Source organism: Vanellus vanellus, assembly GCF_965231255.1.
Source record: "Vanellus vanellus genome assembly, chromosome: 5".
NCBI lineage: Eukaryota > Metazoa > Chordata > Aves > Charadriiformes > Charadriidae > Vanellus > Vanellus vanellus.
Window position 1 is genome coordinate 82,600,557 of NC_138910.1, and position 24,620 is coordinate 82,625,176.

A 24,620-nucleotide genomic window follows, 5' to 3' on the forward strand; every position below is an offset into this window, starting at 1 on the left:
CTTTATAATAAAGAGTGCATTTTTCTGACATATATTATTCTAACATTTAGGTGTACTTAAGTCAATAGGTTTGTTTGAGTATTAACCTGGCATGAGCTCCTTTCACCTCATTTGAGGTTAAAAAAAGAGGCTACAGTAGGACAGTTTGGGACAAATTATTTTCACCTTCCAGTTGTGCTGCTGGAATCACAGGTCTCAGCATGGTGCTCAGAAAGCTGAGAGCACCATGTCCCAGAACATCTCCTCTCTCAGTTATGAGCAGTGTTTGAACCATAACCCAGATCTGCTTTAAAGAGTCCGCTTCAGTCTGATTTCTATTTGTGTCAGCTCAAAACCTACTTCTGGAGGAGAAAGTAAAAAAATTCCCTGGACTTCATCTAGAGAAAACAGAGCCTTTAATGCCTAAAGCACATCTCCTCTGGCTCTGAGACAAAGCCATTAATTCTAGGTGCTCCAGAGCGTCAGACAGCTTTTCAACCAGCCCAGCAGCTGTGGATGGCTGCGCACAGCAGGACCTGTCTCCTCCAGCTGGAACCAAGAAGCTCTGTGGAGGGAGAGGAAGACAGAAGGGATAGTGTCTCTAAGCCTTGGTGCGTCTGGGGGTTTGCAAAGGGACATGGAACTGGCTTCAGGTCCCACAGCTTAGACAGAGTCTCAGAACCCAGACCCAGAGAGCCGCAGACGATGCTAAACTGCGACCCCAAGTGTTATCAGTACCCCTGCCCAGCACAACTGCAGGTGGCAAGTGACCGCCGTGAGGCTCAGAGCCACTGACTTTGCTCAGAACAAAGTTTTTGTTACGTGCGTTTCAGCACCCGTTTTTGATACGGTTCCCCATGAAGAAAGACATAATCAGGTTTCTTTAAAGTTGGCATCATTCCAGTTCAGCTCTGTTAACTTGATGTAGCTTGTCCCAAACATTGTGAAAAAGGAAACCAATGTCAGTACGTGATGTGTTCTAGACTAGGACTAAGAGGACCTACATTTTCTTCAAGGATATTTAACTGCTTTTCTGGGTGACTTTGGAACAGAAATTTAATTCCTGAGCACCTCAATTTACTCATCTGAAAATGATGCTGACCTCTAGACAAACTGTGCATTGGCTGCCAGGAATCAGGCAGGGCAAGAGCTGGGAGATTTACATTAAAAAACATAATAAAGTCCTAATATTCTCTAGGGACAGCATACTGAAAAGCTCTGCCTCAACAATATGTAGAAGATGGCTCACGAGCTCAATGATCCAACATGGACATAAATGAAGACACAGAGCAGAGGAAGGAGATTTAAGCAGTAAACTCCTGCTCTATTCATTTAGCTACCAGCGGGCAGAGGCAGCGGTTTAGGCCATGTTCCAGTCATCGTCGGTTCGTGGCTGTGTGCCTTCTAACAGAGCAGTACCAGCACTGCAAGGAAGAGTTGACAGGTCTTTGTCCTCTCTTCCACCCACCCCCCCTCCCTGCGGAGGGCTGCGTATGCTGCAGGCTGTCTTGTTCCAGTAGGATTTTGTTTTAAACACACTACCCTTGTAAGAGAAGGCAATGAAGCACTTTTGAAAACAGAAATGATGAAATTTGCGATGGTTTGTTCCACAGTCTTAGATCAGCCTCCAAGAAAATTCAGTGACCTGAATGTAAACAGTTCTACAAAGATGTGGAGCTATTAATCTCATTTCTGGGGCCCTCAAAGAGGGAGAATAAACAGATTGTGAGAGAAAAATGCCCCTCCTCATGCAACTTCATCGGGACTATCTTAGTCATTGCCTTCTAATTCCCCATGACGAAGCCTGAACACGCAGGAGGAGGAATGCTATTTAATACCACAAGCATTCTTCAGTCTCAGTGTAGAAATACACTCATCTCTGCGCAAAAAACCCAGATCTTTGCACAATACAAAGACGGAGAATTCTGCTTACTTCTCTGAGCGACACATGTAGAGGAGGAGATTTAACAAGGCAGAAGCTGCAGTGAGGCAGCGTTTGATTCTCCTGAATGTCCATTAACAGATACCAAGTTTAAAAGGCACTTACTAAACGCTAACCATGTTTGCCTCAGTTGCAGGTACACTCTGAAGTCTGTCTGGAATCCGATGTCGTAAACAGTGAGGTCAGATCCAGGTATTCCTTTAAGGTGATCATACTCCCAGTAACAATGCCAGATGCCTTTTAAAAAACAATCAATATATAATGAGTGTTTCTGAAGACTGCAAAGACAATTTTTTTTAAAAAGTGTTTTACAGGCCAAGTGTTTTGTCCTCAGCATGTCAGGTAAGCAAAAAGCAAAAATGCATTACTGTGAGACTAATCAATTGTAGCATCACATATATAGAAAAGAAATACCAGTACAAGTGAACACAGACTAAGTATACTGTGGGTAGGTAATTCAGGTTACTACATCTGGTGCTAAGTATCAGCACAGCTGGATTCTTAATAAATTCTGCTGCCATTTATGCCCTTCTCATTTAACTGTGTCTAAAACTAGGCATTAGTTCTCCCAAATGTACCATTTAATTACTGATTTTCCTTGCGCAAACTTAAGCAATAAGGAAAAACAGCCTCAGAGGCTGGAAGATTACACCCACCATAGCCTATAATTCCAATCACACCGAAGATGAAAATCCAGAAGAGAACCCCGGCCGTGAACCTCAGTAGCACAAGGAAGAGCAGACTCACGATCATCGCAATGAACAGCCCGCTAGAAAGACAAGAAACAGAATCACAGGGAAAACAAGCGTGAAAATCTTCCCGTCCTTGCACGCCTCTTACTCCAAACGAGGGTCACTTCATCTCACATGAGAGAATGACTTGTAATAATGTGTTTCAAAATATTCCTTATGAAACAGATCCTCCTGGCTGTTATCTGCTATCGGAAACAAATGGCTTATACATGATGATCTCACAGCGCAGAGCCAGCGGCGTTGGCACACACGAGGTTCTCAGGCTGACTGGCACTGGGACAAAGCCTTTTCGCGTCTGCACCAGCCGAACGACTCACTGCCGTTTCCGGGCCACGGTCCAGTCTGCAGTACAGAAAGCTGGACTGGAGGAATACCCATGTGTGGGAGGTTGCTGGTTTATGTCCTCCATTAAAAATCCCTCCTTGCAAAGAAACGATGTTAGTAAAGTAACATTCTAGGAGCTTTCCTACAAAAAAAGAATCAAATTTAGGCGGAAAACCAGAGACCCTTTCTACCCATCAGAAGAAGAAATGATCAGGGCACTGCGATGCATAAACAGAAACTGTTGAGAGCTATCAATGGGGCTCCTATGATAGACATCTACAGAGTGTCTTCCCTTTATCAAGTCAGTGGTAAGGAAATATTTGTTTTCATTTCACTCCCCAAAACCAAGTCAGAAAGGGAAAAATAACTGCAAAAAGGCCTTTTTACTCAGCAAGGCTTTCTAAAGCAAGGTGAATAATAATCCCATCCAACAAAAATCCAGCTCAGATGCTTCACAGAATATTTAATATCTCAGAATTTTTAGTAGGTGTTACATCAGAATTTTGTATTAGTGAAGACTCAAAGAAATTTAAAACCTCTTCTTGCCTGTGTTCCGTAACTTCTCTTCTGAACGTTCCCAGGTTATTTAGCCAGTTACCAAAGGTAAAAATGGGTCACCCTGATCATGAACAATCAAACCAGATGTTTTGGGCAAACTAAGGCAGATGGGCAGAGGGACAAGAAAAAGAACATAGCTTATTTAGTTAAACCTTTGTAAGCTGGTCTTACGTTCCAGCCCTTTAAAGCCTCCCCAGCATGACGTATTTTCCCTTTCTGAATGGCTTGTTTGAAATTCAGAATGTATTCCTCAAAACCAGTTGCAGTTTTGGAGCTTATAACTCTACTCTTGAAAGCAGTAAGTTACCTTTATCTAAAGTTATCTTTAGATATACACGAGTCCCAGTAACACCAAAACTGAGTACCGGGTAACGACTGTCCTCAACAGATGGGTTCCCCTAAACTGAGGCTTGCAAGCAGCAGTTCTTTTGGGGTATGCTAAAACAACTAGAGAAATTCCATATTTAATTTTTAATCCAGCTTCCTTTCACTATCAGGCCTTCATTGTCATCACCCAAACTCTGGCACTTAAATATGTTTGTCCAGAAATGGTTTGATGTATGCTATCATTTGGTGAGAAGTGTGAAGAAAATCCTATCCAACTACTTTGAAAGCAGCAACAATTTCTCTTAAAAATATCATATTTGAAATGTGAAAACTGGCTCCAGTATTCAGAATTTCTGTTCAAAAAATGGTGAATTCTCTCTCCAGCCTACCTGCTGAGCAATTTGAAAGAATGTGCACTGTGTCTCTTCTCACAGGTAATTAATGACAGAGGGAATGGCTTCAAGCTCCAACAGGGCAGATTTAGACTGAACATTAGGAAAGAATTTCTCACAGAAAGAGTGGTCGGGCACTGGAATAGACTGCCCAGGGAGGTGGTTGAGTCGCCATCCCTGGATGTGTTTAAGAGACGTTTAGATATGGTGTTGGGGGATATGGTGTAGGGGAGAACTTTGTAGAGGAGGGTAGATGGTTGGACTCGATGATCCCAAGGGTCTCTTCCAACCTAGACAATTCTATGATTCTATAAGCCTGATTTCCCTGCGAGATCTAGAGAGAACGGAGTTTGCTGAATGCCAGTGATTTTCTGGCCACTGACGACTGAGCACAGTATCAGACCATGAGAAAGCGGTCCTCTCACCAGCGACTGAACACCTTTAAGTGCTGATAACTTATGTTTCTGAACTGACTAATTCTCCACATGAAGTTTGTTACCTAAATTTTATGTATGTATTGTTGTGAATTTGCATTCAGGTTTGAATAATGTATGCTTAATATGTGCGTGTTATAGCATCTCCCCTGGCAAAGACTTCTGCTGCTGTTTAAATTGATCAACACCCTGGTCCATCAAAAATAATATTAATGAGCTAAGAATGCACATATACTTACATATTTGTTCAGCAAAATAGCTACTTCTTTTGTTACAGTGCTGCATTTTTACTAATTGGTGATTAGTGAGGATTGATTGCAAGACGAAGTTAATACTGTTCAGTACTTTTTGTTCTTTATGTTGCTTTGCCTGATGCATTGGATTTATGGATTATAATGGATTTAATGATATATCGCTGCTGTGAATTTAGAAATTATGTGTGTTATGTATACACTAATGACACTTAGCAACTGCACTTGGTTTGAAAGTCTCTTAATTAAGATTTTTCAGTTTTGGAATTACCACGCAGATGGGTCCTCCAACAGAACACAGCACCTCCTGTTCTTCTGGCTGGTAGGATATTAAAAAGCTACTCCAGACAAACTGACACTCTATGTACATATGCTGTGCTATCCTTAGCCCACGAACAGAGCCGTAACAACATTATTATCATGTGAGGAAAGGAAATTACAGTTGTTCCTTGGGTTTAAAAGTAGGATTGGTAATAAACAAATACATGATCTATTTCTTCAATTCCCTGCACGCTCCAAACTGAATTTGGAAAAATTAAAAATACCCACAAAAATCTTACATTAAAATCCAATACCAAGAAATGGCATAGTCTTCAAAAATTTTCATTCCAACTGATCTTGCATCCAGGACATTATTGATGCCACTGAGAAAAGACAAACCAAAGAAAAGGTTGATTTGGGCAGAAAAGCAGAATTTATTTAAACAACAAATAGGCTCAGTGAAAGAATGTGAAGTATCTTTGCTAGTGATATATTACCATCCTCCAGCCTCAGTTCTGTAACCAAGCCAACATCAATCACAGTTGTGCCAAAGAAAAAACCTGTGTAAAAACGTCTACGTAGCCCCTGAAAAAGCTTTATTGAAAAAGCTTTATGAGTACTCGCTATCGCCAGGTATAATCGCTTTTTATGTCACAAGAAAGGTGTATACTATTACGATCTGTGATGTACCAAGAGCCAAACAGTTGTGACTCTAGATCTGCTAAGAGCAGAGAAGCAGAAAACGGCTCAAAAGGTTGACTTTGTGGAACTGTTTCCCTATCCTGCAAAGTGCTTGCACATATTAATGTTCTCCTGAGAAGAAATGAAGGATCTTCTAACCAAAGAACAGGCAACGTAGCTGTAGATGCCAGAAGGGAATCTAACGAGGCGCAGGTGTCCGCAGTGCCGGTCCGGTGCTGGAAGGCGGTAGCCGGGGGTCGAGAGGCAAGAAAAGGACCCCTGTGCTCCAGAGAGGCTGCGGACTGACAGCCCCTGGAAAAGCGAGGCTATCGCAGCAGTTTCCTCGTCCTGGCTGATGACCAGGACTGGAGATGCCTGCTGTCCACCCGCAAGGGAGGTGTTGTCACGCACCAGAGCCCAGCACATTGCTTTTTGCCCTTCAGACATGCGCTAAAACCAGGGGCACTCTGACGAGGTGAGATGCCAGAGTACCAGGACAGTCCACGTTAGTGGAAAGGCCATCGCAGGCAGGAACAGCCGAGGCCGTTACTGGCTCGCTGGAGTCCTGCAGCACAAGTATTTCTTTTTGACCTTCCTTTAGCTTTCTTTAATACTAATTTTTGCTAGGAAAAACAACAAGAATAGTTTAAAAACTGACAGTCAGTCTGAGACAATCAGACTAACACTGTTGGCTCCCTGCTCGTTTCTGCACACCACAGTGCCGCTTTTCCGAGCTGGAACTTCACAAGTGCCCAGGCACAGAGAGACCATTTACCAGCAAGTCTTGCCTGGGTACCCTCAGCCATTTGCTACAACAGATTCTGATCATTTTTCAATTCCTAAATTATTTCACAATCTCGGCAGCCAGCAAACGAGCACTGATGAAGGGTAACACCTACTTTGCAGCTTCCCTGAGATCAGTTACATTTCTTGTTTTCCCTCTTCCATCTCTGAATGTCGTCTGATTTGCCACGGTTAGCACACCATTCTTCGTGGAGAAGTCTGGGAAGCATCTCTTAAGAACTATTCAAAATACCAAACCAAAACATGCATATTACATTTCATGTCAAGCTCCACTTTTATCGCTTGTCTTTTGTAACATATTTAAATCACTTCAGACTGACAGTCAATTCTTTTTCAACTGATTATCTAATGACATGTTGACTTAGACAAATCTTGGAAGCGCCATTACATTCAAGATTATGATTTTTATGCTCTGAGGCTTTTTGTCCAAGCTCAGGCATGGTGGGATCACAGCCTGCAACTGGAGATTCTAGGTGCTACCGAATAACAACAGCAGTATCTGCAGCAGTTTAAGAATTTGTAATAAATGCGGAACTTACTCTCTGTCAGTATCTGGGCAGCTTACAAAACCTGCAGCTTCTCAAAAGTGTGATTTCATGCTAATAACCAAACCAGCCCCCAGGGACAGACTCAACACGACTGGTCACGAGTGGTATTAGCACCCAAAACAATACAAAGCAGCAAATCTCAGTTCCTGGTGTGCCAGACAAGCTGCAGTACCAGCCATTATCACTAGATTTTGTCGGAGAGGAAACAATGGAAAAAAGACAGAAACTATTGGTTAGAGAAAGGGAGGAGGAGATTATAAAAGGAGAGATGTTTACATACTCATTAATGTCACCCTCCCCTTTGCTGCAAAAGGTCCTGGTTTTCATTCCAAAGGGGAGAGCAGGTCAGTCCTCCTACACAGCTGCACTGCAACCTTATATAACAATTCTGTCCTTTCCTTATCAGTTTCCAACAAATACTGACACCAGGGTCCAATATTCAGTCTGGAATATCTATCCCACCAATTATTCTGAGGCAATAATTAACACATCTCTTTTCCTCCCTCGGTAATCCTTGCCCCTGTACTCCAAAAGAAAATAATCGCTTCTTTGCTAATTATTTTCTGTCTTTTGGGTCAGTACATCAGTTTTCACACAAATTCTTAATATTTTTTTTTAAATTTAATTCGTATTATCTCTTTTTTGATAACCTGTCCCTGGTTTACATGATGTCTATTTTAAAGCATGGAAAAATAAATAGCAATTTCTTATTTGCATGAGTTTCTGGGTCAGTGACAGATACTCTTGATATTACACTTCTGCAGCCAAGATGAGCTCTGAGACCTGTGGTTATCTACTCAGAAATACTGGTGACCATAGCGACAAAAACATTTTTTGGTCCCTTAATTCCTCTGTACACCCTGCGTAGCCAGCACTGCAACTGAAAAGCGAGCTGCACTGTGTCTGGGCTCAAGTATCACCTGAACTTCAACAGCTGCCCATAGGATCCTTCCCACATTCCTGGCGTTCCCTTGATGCCAGGGGGGTAGCTCGCTCATGTGTTTTGGAAGGCACAATCTGAGCTGTAAAGCTCTTGTTATCAGTGATGATTCAAGAGCAAGAAAGAGCTCGGCTTGACCCAATCACATGCTGAATGTTCACAGATGGCAGTTAAAAAAATAATAATAAATCTTTACACTTTCAAACTGTTTAAAATTGAATGGACATCACCTTCAGATAACAGCCAGCTCCTAGTGACCTTGCCACAAAACGTTTTAAGACAGGAGTTGTGCTTTAACGTGAACACTTATAATCTGCTAAGGTGTGTGTAAGAAGTAGAACCACTCACAAGGCCTGCTTGGAATGATCATCGAAGGACAATCTTCATCACGTAGGACTTGAGCAACAGACTAAAAAGGGAAAAAATAGGAATGCTGAATACGTAGCAGATAACTCCGTGTTTTTCATTTCTCACCCAGTCCGAGAAAATGCCCCAAACTGGGATTTGTAGCCTCCTCCCCAAACTCGACTGGTGGAGCTGCAAGATACATTCATGACGTAAGTGAGAATCCAAGCCGTTATTGTGATTTGGGAAAAAGACTATTCTTCTTTCCTTTCCCAGTGACAAAAAAGAAAAACCCTGTTCACTTTGGATCAGCCAAAACCAGAAGTGACTGGGCAACTGTTCCTTGCCCCCCCTTCACCTTTTCTCCTAAAGAGTAAGAATTTAACACAATTAAAATAGCTGAATTGCAAGGTGCTTTAAAGGTGGAAGAAATAACACTGTCTATACGAGTGCAAAACCAGTTACACAAAGGATAGATTCATTTTCCTAGCTAAATTACTAAGTAGCTATAGATGACTCGGGAGCCTTAAGACCTGGTTTGCGATACTCTGCCCTACTGCTGTGGAGTACCAAAGTGCTAAAGGCACCGCTTGCCACGGTACTGCAACTACATGGGTAGCTGCAGATGTTCTTTTAAGCAAAAAGTAATCATTTAAAGAGTGGGGGATTTGGTGTGCGTACAAGACCTTCACTCCTGATTAAATCACTGTCAAACCACGTATGTGGGAGGACTCCTTATATGACGAAATCAGAGTAATTCAACGCTTTGCTATAGCTCAGTAAAATCACATATATTATGTATTGCTTGAAGAAAAAACATAGTCTACCACCTACTGATACATACGCACCTTGCGAGGATTGTTAAAACCAGGTTTGCAGAACTGCTTGAAGTAATTCCACTGATCTGGTTTGTATCTGTAGGAAGCCTGAACATCAATGTAGGTTGCAAACCTGTCTGGGCACTTTGACACACAAAGCTGCAAGAAAAGGAAAAAAATTAGTAAAGACACACTGAGGGTAGAGAAGAAAAAGGAAAGTCAGCACAATTAAGAAGCAAGAAAAAGGCCACCTATAGAAGTGCACTGTTTTACGGAACCACCTTCAGTAATGTTTACTGCAGTATTTAAACAGGGACATAGGTTTTCCTTTTGATTCCCTAGATGAATACTTAAAGAAATCTTTGATGAATACACTTTCAAAGTCTCTCCTCACAGCTGGCACATCAACACACCCTCTGTATCTTCTTAGGTTCTACCCATTGTGGTAGATATGCAGAGCTTTCAGTCTGCTGAAAAAAAAATGTTACTTTTTTGAACACCAGGAAAAAATCTGCCTGGTCCTCCTCTACCTCCACCAGCAGCAGTGTAAGCAAGCAAGGCGGTGCAGGAGCTACTTGCACAGGATACACATAATTTCTTTCTATTACATTTATATGGAGAACTTTATTTTAAAAAGCCTCGTGCAGCTAAAATTGTTCCACCCTTCTACACAATCTCCTCCGGCAAATACATGTCCACAGATATCGCTCATGTCAGGTCAGGAGTAAATCACTCAAAGGTGACTTCTTCCTACTGACTAATGATGAATCACCCCCAGTTACAAAGCAAGAGGGATGCAGATGCTGGGAATGAAATTCATACCACTCAAGGTACAGCCATTATAAACCGGATTCATGTGAAAAATCAAGTGAGGACGAGATGAACGCATCTGCTCAGAAGTCATGATTTAGATTTACGTGTTGGAGAAGCAGCTGCCCCCAATACACAGACCCTGATGGCGCTGCTGTCACTGGAATCATGCAAGATCTGACCCCTCAGTGCTCCTAAATACCACGAGGCAGTTTGAAGTCCATCTGTTTAGCAAGTTTCAGCCTCTCCGGGAAGGCTGTTCTCTGTTTCCAGAGCTGTGCAACCCAAACACCCTTTGCAAAGCCCCGCTGTCCAAGCACCAGAGAGACATCATGCACAACACCGTATTTCACCTCCAGGGCGTTCCGCCATCTACGATTCACCGAGAGGAATTTGGGGAGAAGATCCTGTACTAATCCTTAGAACAGGGCAGCTGGTGCAAGAGGGTCTCTCTGGAGGAGTACTACAGCCCTGTGGACACCCACCGGCCAGGGAAGGAGGAGAGAGGGGTTTGTCCTTGCAGGTGACTAACAAGAACGTGCATTATTATAACCTCAGCTTCCAGTCTATGAAACCAGCAATGGAACGTGCTGTCTGTGCATCCAGTGAACTGTAGTAACAGTTCACAAACCCACAGTCTCATTCAAGAACTGAAGCTCTTCCCACACCAGTTCTGGTTGTTTTGCTGGTTTTTTCTCCTGCTATTTGATATGAAAGGGACAGGAATGAAAGACCCTGTCTGCAGTTCAAAAGAGGAATTATCAAACAAAGGTTTCTTCAGCATTTTCACAAAAGACCAGGGAATGAACCATCTGCAGTAGCAAACAGCATTTGAGAACTTTCTCAGTTTTGGAGATGTATGTCTGAAAATAAACAAAATAACTACTCTGCTGCCCCAACTCTCCTCCAACAGGTATTTCACCTTACTGGACTCATGACCAATGCCACCGTGACCAAGGCACCACTCAGACCCCACACGACGACCTCAGTGTTCCTCAACAGGCTGAACCGTTCCCGTAACAGCATCTAAAGACCACAGGGTGACAGTGTTGGTGTCTGCATGTGGACAGATGGGGATTCCTGCAGCAAATCTGCTGCTGACAGAGACAGTTTCCACTCTGACAACAACTGGTCAGTGTTAAGAGGGTTCGTGCTCTTCCTCACTGGAGACTTCCATCCATGTCAAACAGTCCACACAGTCACACTACCTGACAGCCCAGAGACACCTATCAAGGGTCGGGATCAGGAGTAAGGGCAAGCTGGGATGGGAGACATTTGAAAATGATACTCAAATAAACAGACAATTAACATTTGTAACCTGTAAACTGGTTACCATATACCAACCCTCGTTCAAATTAATACTGGACCTCACTGAATGTAGTCAAGGTGGCTGAGACCATACTCTGTCACCTGCCGTGTAATTACACAGTGCAATTACTTCAGCAACAAAGCTGCATCAGAGCAGTCCTGCACCTAATTCCTTGGACCTACCCCACGCTGTAAGTCGTTGCCTCAAACAATGACTGACACAACTGGTTGCACAATTGTTCAACAAACAAGGTCAGTACAACGGTCCCATGTGAAAACGATCAGGAGGATCATTTTAACGCACACCAGTTCAGTGGTTGGGTTTATTTCACAACTTCACAAGAAGCTGCAGCACAGCTGAGGGAGTACAAACTGTGGCATAGGGCAAGAATGAGTTTTCAAGATCTTCACTTTTGGAAGAGCCATAGGCTCTAACCATGACCAGGCACTCCTGTCACTGGGGACATGCACGTTTTCTTGAACACGTCTGGTTTGGAAAACCCTAGATGTCAGTCAACATTATTTTCTGCATGCACTGATCACTACTGGACACCTGTCTGTGATGAATTCATAAGTAACAAATTGCCGTATCCAGCTAAACAGACTTTTTTTTTTGTCAACTCTTATCCAAAACACACAATACATGTGCATTTCTATTTATTTTTTCTGACCTCACATGCTACAGAGACCGTGTGCTACACATGCCATCGATAAAACAAACATATTATATTTTGAAGGATATGAACAGCAACTTTTAAATCCAAACAAATTTATGTCTAGTTCCTAAGCACCACGACTAAGAGGCAGGGAAAATATTTTACCTCTGTATTTCACTCACCTGTGTAGTAGGGCACTGTAGGTTTATTAACACCACGGGACTGGCACATTTCAGAATGTTAAAGTAAAACAAAATGGTCTTGTTCCTAAGGAAGTGGATATAAGATAATTAGTGTTATAAACATGGCTGCTTATACGTCCTACCATTCAAAAATTCATAGTATACATCGATATTTAAATTCTATTATTGTGAGTGGTCATACTGTAAACACAAGACAAAGAACCAAAACCCAAGCAGGCCCTGAGCTCTCTGGGCCAAGACATCTCTGAAACCGGCAGTATTTGTTCTAAAGAATGCTAATTTTGAGAAGTATTTTCCACAACGAGGTTTTAAGCTGAAACAACCTGAGGCCCTGTCACAGGTACGGTAGTCTCTGTGAAGCGAGGTCTGGGCAATACCCCTGTAAGAACACCGCGGTCCCTCTGCTTATGCGGAACACATTGTGTGTGCACTGCACGCAAAATTACCATCCGCAAATGCCACACTGTAAAAGCTGCCGATTCTTTGTTCATCAGAAGGTGGCACCAAAATCAATCAAAAGCTTTTTACGGTTGGAAACCGAAAGCAGCTGTCCAGGAAGCAGAATGATAATAGCATCTGATAATAATGCCGATAAACCTCCTTTCATGCCAAAAAGGGACAGTCTGAGGGGTTTGCGCCCCAGAATCCACACACTGGACAGCTTTCGGAACTCGGCACCACGAGGCAGCTGTCACCTCAGTCTGGACTTTTTGAAAAGTGATTACCCTAAAATCTCTGGATTAAAAGTGGAGTTTTTGACTCTGAAGACATTCAAAACACGCCTGGGCGCTGTCCTGTGCAACCTGCTGTAGGTGACCCTGCTGTGGCAGGGGGGTTGGACTAGATGATCTCCTGAGGTCCCTTCCAACCCTGAGCATTCTGTGATTCTGTGATTTCCAAACTCTAAAGCAAGTAAAACACCTGCGCTTTGAAGACAGAAAAATATGCTGTGAACCTTTGCTACGTCAGAAAATTCTCAGACCGCTCTAACGCAGACGGCACGGCAGTAGTCCTGCCCCCTTTACACCAGACTGGAAGTCAGCTAGCCGAGCCGGGACCACAGTGTCCCTGTAAGAAACACCGGTGTGTGTGAGGTGCAGGAGAACGCCGGAAGGGGTGCCCGAGCCGTGGCAATGCGGCAGAGGCAGCGGGACAGCAGTATTAGTTAACCACAACGTGTGCTTGGGCCCACCAGGCCGCCCCTCTTCTACTTGCTGACTCAGCACGAGTCCTGCTCCCACACCTCCCCATCGCCTCCCCCGTCCGGGACATGCCCTCTCATCTTCCACCGACTGCGGAATATGGCGATCCCTTCAACGCCAGGGTAGAGCATCACAGCACATTTGGGCCCCCTTTACAACTGGGATTACCCCAACTGCCCGACATTCCACAAGGTTAAATGGTTTTCACTGAGGTACGTTCTACTGCCCCTGTTTAACAGCACGTGCATCCTGGCAACCACAACTCACTCCCATTAGTTGTTATTTCTTCAAATCAGTAAATAAAATTTTGGACTGCAATGTCATAGTTCTTCAATAGTTTCTTGACAGTATTTATAACCTGTGAGCTGCTCAAAGCCATTGATGAAATCCTTTTTTTTCTTATGTCTTAGCCCCCTTGCTGATATTGACAGCAGAAAGGGAAGTTTAAACTATGTGTAACACAAGAAAACAGCCATCAAGAACCGGGTCTGTATTCTCTATAATGAAATTGTGTTGTATTCCGTGGTTACGCTGTGGTCTGTAGAAGGCAAAACAAGTTTAGAGATTACATGGAGATTAACAGATGGATTACAGGGAGACAAAAAGAGGCCTAAGAGAGACTCCCATGACAACTCAAGGTAGAATTAATTTGACTGCATGGAATTCTTTAGAGTTTAAATGGGTTTTTGCATGAGCTGTGAGTGTTGGCTTGGTCTTGAGCTTTGCTTTTCTACTCCTCAGTGAGATTTCTGGGAATGCTCGTTCCACGCACGGGTTCAAAACACGGAGACTGCGATCACTTTCCAAGGAAAAAGCCTCAGACTTTGGGGACTTTGGAAAACCATAGCCCTGGGTTAGCCTTTTACACTGCCCACTTTGAGGGCGCCAGAGAAATCTGGCAAGGGTGCCAACGGAGGCCAACAGGGGCCTGACAGGCACACCCCACACCTCTGCTTTTAGGGACCAGAGGGCCTTGCTTCTCTAAGCACTTCTTCTAAGCACTCTTGCTTCTCCAATGAGTTCTATTATGCATCTTTTGGCATATATTTTTATAAGAAACTCCTCAATGTAGCAAGTAAGTACCAAAATACAGTCTCAGTAGCTGTGTTATTCTCCAGCAATGATATATATGAAGGACATTTGTGAATACAAACTGGAAATCACACTGTAAGCTACAACTAAAGGGAAGACTGGAGTAACAAAGCGAAAGCAGGAACGGGAGTGGACGACAAGAACCAGAGAGAAGCATCTGGCCACACACCACACAGTGCACAGACGCTGCGTCTGAGACGCCCGAACCCACTGCGTCCCACAGACCAGAGAGGGGACAAGGACAAATGGGGGTGAGGAGGGAGGGGGCAGTGAGGGGAACACACACAACACTACAACCCCTTCTCCCTAGTTACTCCTCGTCAGAACGTTGGGCTCAACAACAACTGCTGGGAAGAATCTTAGTTGGAGGGTGGAACAGTCTTCTTACACTATCTACTGTTTCCTCTGTAAAAAGCCCTGAGAGGATATAATGAGAGGGCATAACGTCCAAGCTCTGCCTCTGTTCCACCCCCTGTCTCCCGCTCCTCCCCTTCCGAACTGCTCTTCGAACAGTGGCTTCCTCAGTTTTTTCTCAGAAAACTAAATGGGAAAAGAAAGAAGCAGCAAAGAGCCATTCTCAAACACCAGCTTCGTTTCACTTCCCGCACAGCACCCGGCCTCTTGACAGCGACACGGGCACAGCGGGTGCCAAACTATTTTTTAAATTCTGTGTCACAAACCACTTAGAATTTCAGCGAAAACATTGATGCGACATCTTTCTTTCCTGAGCAGTTACTTTCATGTAGAAGTACTCTGTTGATATCAACTAATTAACTCAACTCTCAGAACTCAAAATTTATAAAGACTAGGGAGCTGAGACAAGTAGAGCTGTTTGGCCGGTATCCCCGAGGAAGGCACGGGTACAGCTGCTCGCCCAGACCGCTCAGTCTGCTCTCTACCAGCACGGGATAAGCACCAGAAAAAACCAAGAGCTTTTTCTTATGCGCTTTTCTGTTATTTGGTACATGCCGAGAAAAACTGAGAACCAGGCTACAATGCCTTAGGACTACTCTTATCCCAAGGTGGACAGAAGAATTCCCAACGGGTTATTAACTATCCAAACTTTGGCGGTCGCTTTCTATGCAATTAGTGATGCAATCTGTAAGTTACATTGATACTTTACCAAAAATATTCTCTGCATGATGAAAACAACAGTATTATAGTAATAATTTGGATCTAGATTTGCACTGAGCAACTAATCTATTCCCGAACTTTAGTTGAAATAAATACAGTAAGAGTGTTGCCGTCTATTCTACCTCCCACAAGAACCTCTAGCAGACAGAGATTTGAAACCTCACGTGGTATTCATAGCACAAAGGTAATAAAGGTATGTGAAAGAATGTCGTACTCACTCATTGGGGGTATCTTTCTGACCACAGAACTGCCCATAGCTGTCGGTTGGATAAACCACTTTCCTGGGGTCGCCGTGCACCCAAGCTGCAAATATACACAGGTCTTTTAACATTTTAGCCAAGTGTATGCAGTTAATAGTTGAAACTGGCTAGTATGAAAATGTATCACCTCCAAGGTACCACTTTAATCTTTGTTGATCACCACTGGAGAGTATTGATTTGTAGACTTCCTAATGAAAAACTAGAATATAAAGCAAACTAAGCTGAACTAAGATATGGATGAATCAGTAAGAAAGCAAACCAATTCACTTTTTACCTTCAGGACACATATATCTGGGTTGTATCCAAAGTATGATGTGATGGACTTCAAAACTAACGGCTATTAAAAGAGGAAAGGAGAGCAGCTAACTATGTAGACAAATTTGAGCATCCACAGACAACCACAATGGCATTGAAATTACAGGGGTTACCTGGGTGTGTGACAGAAACACACAGGGTGCGACTGAATCTAACAGACTCCATTTGCACCAAGAACGGAAACGAACTCTCACTTTGCAAATGAAATCACTTCCTGACCTCCCACCTGGCGACTGTCCCATTTTTCAGTTATTAGGTCTGTATTAATGCTAGCATGAACCATAGCACTGCATGGGAAGAGCGGTTTGTACTGAATGCTTACACTCCTTTTCTCCACTTCGAAGCAGGATTTCTCCTCCAAGCCATTTCCACCTGCACCATCACTTCCCTCTGAGGGTCGAGTACCCACCAGCTATCACCATCAGTATTGTCATTTCTAAGCTGTGGCGTCCAGACCTGACTAAGCTTCCTTCATGACCAGCCAACGACTAGTCTGTGAACTGTTCTGACCTCTAACTCCTGATTTGACTCTAAATAATGGAAATTTCATTTATTTTTAAGTATCATCTGAAAGTAAGATATAATGCCAGAACATAATTCCCTATCACTACCCTGAGCTGACACTCTAAAATCAGGTTGCTAGAGAACTATTAGAAAAGACCATCGATCTTCTCCTAAACATTTCCTTGTGCTTGTATTATGTGGAAGAGATTACAGGTATTACAGAGATTTTAGTCCCAACCTTCCCCCTTGCGCACCATACACTGAATGTCAGGAGCCCACTTAGTACACGCTTTAGGCTTTGATCCATGCAAACCACCTTGAACTTGCCTCTCTGTAATTACCCCATTTTCTCTCAGCTTTGTGACATTGTATTTAGTCATTTGTGAAACTGTCGTTTTCCTCAAGGTCACTTTGGTAAGAATAACAACGTTTAACAATAATGATATCTGCAGTAGGGACAGAACATACATAAGATCTCTGAGCACAGACTGCAAATTTATTGAAATGTTTGGGACAGATGCACAGCACATCTTCAATGACTTCCAAATAGCCACAGAAAATCTGTAATGCTACCTTTCACCTGGAACGGGTTTAGGTTACCGAAACAAATCTGCTAGTTCATTTTAAGCTATCTTAGTTTTCCTGTGTTCCAGAGTTTGTAAATTAACTTGCTGCTTGGTATCAAACACCTTCTGAGCACCCAGATTAACCACACCGCAGATTAACTCTGCTGTTCTGATGCTCAGAGAAAGCTGAAGTGCTTCACCAGTGTTAAACCCAGCTCACTTTTAAATTTGTTACCCCCCACTTATTTATTTCAGTAGCTTAATAGGAACATTTAGGAGGCACCAACTCTCTCTTGGGAATTCCTATAGTTATCTGATAACTCGTACGCGTACATGACGTTAGAAAGCAGACAGCTCGCTGGCCACTGCGATGCCTGCAGGTTATGCCACCTCCACCTTCTTCCATCATGACTCCGCCAAGAGGGAGTTTTTCTTTCTACTTTGCTATGACGTTGCTTTTCACACACACAAAACCCTGGTCCCAAATGGGCCGAGCTCCTGTACGGACCCGAAAGACCTCTCAGGCCTTACTCGTGCGATGCCAGATGACCCCATACAGTGGTGTTTCCCCAGCCCCAAAATTAGTCTGGCACATTATTAAAGGGACTCATTTTTTGCATTTGACTGTATATTTTCTTTAACACCAGCAAAACTGGAAGCAGTAGAGATAAGCCCCACTGTGCCAGATTCAAAGTACTGACGAGGTTTTTGTAGCAAGACTTATACCTCCTTCGTACAGATAATTTGGAAGCAGTCGCTACTGCCAGCAACACCCCTTTCCTAAGCAGCATATTAAACCTGGAATTATTTTTCACACCTAAGACAAACTTGGGAGAAAGGAGATAAACAGTGCAACACATTTTTTGCTCTCTCGGCCTTATTCAGGACCTTTCCGTAAGAAGGGCCCCCGGGAGCAGCCCGACTTCCCTCGGCCCGTTTGGGTGGACTAACGCAGCCAAAAGAACGAAACCCGCCTCATCAGACGGGCAGCGCAGTGCATTCTCTGCACGCTCTTTCCAGTTCTAACACAAAGTCTGCTGGAATATTACAAAAGGCTCCCTTGTTTCCACTGGGTTTGTATCAGTCCTTGGTCCCAAATTTAATCACTCATCTTTCACAGTGTGCTTCCCAAATATGAGCAGAAATTAGCAGAGTATAAACAATGGAACACCCCACTCACTTCTGAACGGAATTTCTGTTCAGACTGTACCTGCTTTGCCATTACCGAGTTGTCTAAAACTACTGCTGCCTGGCAGCAGTTGTCCTGTGTGCCTGAGGCATCAGTCATGTTTTTAATAAAACAGAATTAAAAAGAATCTGCTTTTAAAAAAACAGATTTAACACACTTCATGAAATTCCACCACTGGGATCAGCTGCTGGGTGGATGGAGGAAGACACCTCTCAGCTAAAATCCAAAGCGAAATAAAAATAATTGGGTCTGATTTACAGCATATATGTTTACTAACGGACTTAAACCTCTGACACCTTCTTTGCAAACTCGGAGCAATGACAGTGAAAGAATCCATGTAATAAATACCCAACTTTTCTGGCCTAGTCGGTGACGAATGAGTACGTAATTGAGCAGCCCTCACCGGGGGAGGGTTACCGTAACGCCGCCCAACAGAGCAGCACGTGTTTTGTATGTTGTACTGCACCACTGGCGACTCACTATCAACCACCACATGAAAAGGAATCCAGTCACATAAAATTCTTACTCCAGCATGCTCTGATGCTCATGAGGCTGCAGTGCGGGTGCTGGCCCAAACATCCGGGCTAAGAAAGAAAATTACAGAACATCTGAACCATATTACACAGTTGGCTCAGCCCTCGGAGCAGCAACGTGACGCCCTGTGACACCGGCACAGCCTTTTCAGGAGCACTGCAGTTGTGTCGGTCCTTTCACTGCTGTGGAGCCAACACACACAGACAGCGTCAAGAACAGCTAATGGCCGTCACTAAACGTCTGTCAGACGCACTCCTTTTTTCCTGTGCTCTATGGGCTGTGTCGCTGGTGGCAAAGGCCGGAAAATTCCCTGTCAAGGACAAAACACGCTGAGAACGGTGGCATCCCCTGGTACTTAAAACCAAACCGCAAGTCTGTGTGTACTATCTGTCTCATTCCTTCCACCGTGTATGTTTGAAAGGGCAGCCTTTCTTACCCTTATTTTGCTTCCCTTAAAGGTATATTTTTAATGTTTTACTGTATGGAGAAACTGACCCGACAAATTGCTCTTATGGCTTTTTAACACAAGCAATTTACTAATGTATTGGAACAGGTGATAGAACATGACACAGGATTTGTAAATCCATGTTGATAACACCGGTATTGTACAAGCATCCCTTGGAGCAATACGACAAGAGCTACTACTCTGAATTAACCTGCCCTTTGCAATGTGAGGCTCTTTCCCAAGAAAACTTATTTGCTGACATTTATGTGCACTTTTCTGAATTAAAATAACCTTAAATTAAGAAGCTAAACATTTTTAAAGTATCGCCCGGATAAGCCCAGTGTTTCTGAAATAAACATGAAGAGTTAAGTCAGTTCGATAGGAAGGAAAATGACACAGAATGTTAAACTAGCACAACTAGTGCATCTGCAAAAAAAACCAATGATAAAGTAAATCATAGAATAACTATTTCTATTCAGCACAGTCACTCAACAGCACCGGACCAGAACTAAGAAAGGCGATTATCAAAAATCATTTGGTTTCATCTTTCAAGAAGATTGATTACCTTTTACTCAGCCTACATCTCAGCCCCCCGAAACATAAAATTCTACCCCCGTTACACATATACAGCTGAAGCCTGTGTGAGCTATACGTACCATCCTGAGGGCAAAATTTGACTCAGATTTTCAACCATAGCAGTTGTGTGATGAACCTGCATTTATTGCTTACTTCTCAAGCCAAATTAAACAGGGATCCAGAGCAGCATTCACACATTTTTCAAGAAATCGTGGAAATCTATGTTGCTTTTTTTCCCTATAATGCACCATAAGGCATAATTCCTGACTAAGGATTGATTTATAATCCATTTTCTCTTAATGTGAACTTCCTTGACTCTCACGAGTTTTGTACAGCGCTGGCCCCTGGAACTGTACCAAAGCTGATCTCATCTTTTACTTAGAAACAAGTCACAGTAAAAAGACTAGCTGAAGCCCCGTGCAAGGAAAGATGAAAAGCAGGGACCCCATGGATCTGGATTTAGAGCTGAAATAAATGTTTCTAGATTGAAAATTCATATCTCTTCTGTAAGAAAGGTAGAAAAAGTCACCAGCTACAACCTCGGTATCTGGTTCCCAAAATAGGTTCTAGTTCTAACCAGCGTTTCATAAGGTTTGCAGGAGACGGCTGTTCAGATGCCTCGTGCCCAGCAGGAAACCACTGCACGTGCAGAGCAGGGAACATGACTAATTCGCCATCTCACATCACAGTAATGACGTTTGAGATTACAGACACGAAGAAGCAAGGAACTGGCCAGTCCTCTTCCGCTGCTATCTGCTTCTGCAGCATTTAGCATACAGGGTGCTTTGGAAACTGAGCGTACAAAGCTGACAAAGTTCTAGCCAAAAAATTAAGGAGATTTATATAGTGCTGGAGCGAGTGCCAAGATCTGGAGGCACAAGAATACTGTACAGTGAGAAACTGCCCGTGCTCCCCATTCCCTTTGTCCCGGCAGCAGCACTTGGGACTACCACCCGTCCGCAGGGGCAGGGCACCACTCACGCAAGCGTCGGCGTGCGCAAGCAAACAAGTGTTCCTCTGGTCCGAGGCCAGCTTCTTCAGCTCTGGCTCTGCATTTGAGCGGTGACAGAAGGAGGGAGCCGAATGCCAATGGAGAACCAGTCGGTCGGGGAGGAGGAGGAGGAGGAGGAGGAGGAGGAGGAGGAGGAGGAGGAGGACAGCCCGGACGTAAGCGGGATGTCCTTGGACATGGCACGCTCCCAGCACCACGCCAAGGCACGGCAGGTCTGCAACAGCCGTGCGCAGTCCAGCAGCTACTGCTGCTGCTTACGACTAATAATTTACCTCCTTTTCTTCAGGCTATTCCAGAGCAGGTTTAGTAAGCAGAGATATATATTGCATGTGTATTCTAAGTGCCCCTCCAACCTCCTATAACTGGGAGTCCTGTGACTATTTCTGCTCCAAATAGTTCCACAAGTCAAATCAACTCTAGTGTCAATTTGGAATTAAGCAAAGTGGGAATAATTCAATTAGGCCATGAGGGCAAGAAGATGCTTCATTCCATAGCAAAGGACAGGGCCCACAGGACCCAAACAGTAGCCAGAACTGTGACGATGTGACGAGAGAGTACTTGCATGATTTTGCACACAGAGGATCCAGCAGTGGCTACAAAACGAAGAGATCCTGGACCTGTCTCCACACAGATGCCACTGATGTTAACTTAAGCATCACAATCACAGACACTGAACTTGGGAAAAAATTGCCCAAGGACGGCATTTCCAGTCAGTCTGAAGCTGACTGCACGATCACGCCGTGCAGCACAGGCAGGGACCCTCTTCCCTCACCCAGTCCCAGTGAGAATCCTACAGCTGCTGTAATCCCGACCAGTGCGGTACAAAATTAGATTAAACATTAGGAAGAAATTCTATCCTGTGCGGGTGGTGAGCCCCTGGCGCAGGGTGCCCCGAGAAGCTGTGGCTGCCCCATCCCTGGAGGGGTTCAAGGCCGGGTTGGACGGGGCTTGGAGCAACCTGGGCTGGGGGGAGGTGTCCCTGCCCAGGGCAGGGGGGTGGAATGAGATGGCCTTTAAGGTCCCTTCCAATCCAAACCATTCTGTGATTCTATGGTTCTATGAAAATCAAGTACAGCTTGAACAGCTTCTGAATTCCCTTTTTGCTCTGGTCACTTTTCCTACATCCACAGATCTCAAGTTATCATTCATTTTTGGGAAACAGAGGCTCAAAGAGATTAGACAAGAAAAAAAATAAAACAAGAAAAAAGAGTTTTGAAAAGAAATCATTTCTTCCACCTGCAGGCGTCATCAGCCATGTGTTACCCTGGCGTGGGCTTTGCACTGCCTTGCGAAGGTCCCCCGTGCCTCTCTCACTGGCTGCTATGTACCATTTGCTTCCTCACTTCTCCATCTTCCTGAAGACATACAGGTTCGTGACAGGGCAGTGAGTGCCGGTGAATAAGGGAAAGAAAAAATACCGACAGAGAATTCCCAGTGTTTGAGAGAGAGAACAGACCTTTCAGGGTGTGTTCGGTGCTCAGCTCCCACAGGCAAGGTGTGAGGAAAGAGCTCAGCAGAGAGGCTGGAGGACATCATGCTACCACACAATTCAGCGGGAGGCTGGACTGTTCTCGCAGGCAGTTCCTGGAGTCACCCAAGTCAAAGCAGCCTTGCCTACAGTCATTTCATGCCACAGAGAGCAGCTTTTGGCAGAATGGCTGGGGCTGGAAGGCACCTCTGGAGGTCACCTTGCTCAAACCCCTGCTCGGGCAAGGTCACCCAGAACGGGCTGCCCAGGACCGCATCCAGACGGCTTCCGAGCATCCCTAAGGATGGAGGTGGCACAACCCCTCCTCTGTACTGAACAGAAAATGGTATTACAGAATTACGAAGAAAACTAATGGCTTTTCTTGTGTGTAAGGCAGGGCCAAAAGAATCTTTTACAAGCAAATGGAAATTGCTCAGACAGGTGCAAATACACAGTACGTACACTTTTACAGCATCGCTTGTCCCTTCACACGCAGGCATTCATATAATTCTCTCACACAAACAAAATTAAATGGCTATCATTAATGAATATCTTGATGTGCATACAACTCTGGATCCCATGATAAATGAAGTAATTTCTGTTACTTCTCTGTTTTACTGCTCACCTAGGTTCTTTCAGTAACATTTTACAGAACAAAAAGCCTCTTAAAACCAAAGCGTTTATTTCTAACTTTTGCTGTCAGATTAATGACAAATGAAAGTGAATTTTTCCACCACAGTTACTTTACGATAGCAAAATTATAAAACCATGTCATTTTTACTTGAACATACTTAATTTTGAGTTTTTCATCAGTGAACACGTGGCTTTTAACTCCTCCCTAATTACAATAGACACTTCTAGGCAAGGCATTGCTTATTGATTGGAAAACTTTACATAGACATAAGCAAAAGGGACATCTCAGTTAAAAATTCCAACATTCACAAAGTTGCTCCCTGGGTACGAGAAAGCGGTACCATACCCGCGTTTACTTACCCACAATCCCTAACGCAATGTAACCCAGGATGACGACTATGAAGATCACACAGCAGACAGTGTCCGTACAGTGCCTGGGGACAGAGAGAAACACTGCTTAAAAATAAGGTGTCTGACAGGACCCTTTGGAAACAGCGAGTGGCACGGGGTATTTTAACTTCTGAGTAACTTCTGCATCTGCACTTAGTGGAAGTCTTACTCATAAAATCATGTTTGAGGGGAAAGGCACTGCTTTCGCAGCAAGACCAGCAAGTAAATATATATGCCTTTTGCACCGCAGACAGCAATAAAAACATAGCAAGAAACACGTTTAAATATTCTTAAACCAACATTGGATCCATGAGATCACTTATGGTATAAGCTCCCGCAAGACATCTGCCTCAGCGTGTCCCTAAAGCCGATATCAAATATTGCAAACAATGTGATGAGAGAAAGATTCAGAACAACTTACTTGTATTATAAATAGCTTATGAATGGAAGAACAGCAGCGTGAAATGAAAAAACGCCTATATACAACTACCCCCCATTTCTGCACAGAATTCTGACTCAGCTGCTTGACCTCATTTAATGCAACCAAAATATGCTCTAGGGAGAGGAAAAAAGCCCCAACATACTGTGGAGAGGTTCCCAGTGACAGGACGAGGGGTAATGGGCACAAGTTGGAACACAGGAAGTTCCGTTCAAATACACGGAAACACTTCTTTACGGTTCGGGTGACAGAGCACCGGCACAGGCTGCCCAGGGAGGGGGGGGAGTCCCCTTCTCTGGAGATTTTCAAGACCCGCCTGGATGCAGTCCTGAGGGATGTGCTCCGGGCAGTCCTGCTTTGGCAGGGGAGTTGGACTAGATGATCTCTAGAGGTCCCTTCCAACTCTGAAAATTCCGTGATTCCATGGTTCCAAGAGCCATACCTTCTTTTACAGACAAGCAATCAAAGAACAGCACTCTCCAGCCTGAGCCAGTGAGTAAACTGAGTATTCAGTTAAGTTATCGCTTC

At 43.9% G+C, this 24,620-nt stretch overlaps 1 protein-coding gene across 1 annotated transcript in view; it reads right to left on the reverse strand.

Annotated features, from left to right (window-relative positions):
* The window catches only part of SLC44A5 (solute carrier family 44 member 5), a gene marked incomplete at its 5' end in the record, with an annotated part of 96,262 nt that overhangs the window by 15,329 nt on the left and 56,313 nt on the right, over nucleotides 1-24,620 (reverse strand). Inside the window, 9 exons of the mRNA XM_082483899.1 lie at nucleotides 2,027-2,158; nucleotides 2,578-2,690; nucleotides 5,520-5,603; nucleotides 6,801-6,924; nucleotides 8,542-8,602; nucleotides 9,387-9,515; nucleotides 12,313-12,397; nucleotides 15,980-16,064; nucleotides 23,624-23,697. Of these exons, the coding sequence (XP_082340025.1) occupies nucleotides 2,027-2,158; nucleotides 2,578-2,690; nucleotides 5,520-5,603; nucleotides 6,801-6,924; nucleotides 8,542-8,602; nucleotides 9,387-9,515; nucleotides 12,313-12,397; nucleotides 15,980-16,064; nucleotides 23,624-23,697 (887 nt within the window). The remainder of the gene's footprint in view (nucleotides 1-2,026; nucleotides 2,159-2,577; nucleotides 2,691-5,519; nucleotides 5,604-6,800; nucleotides 6,925-8,541; nucleotides 8,603-9,386; nucleotides 9,516-12,312; nucleotides 12,398-15,979; nucleotides 16,065-23,623; nucleotides 23,698-24,620) is intronic.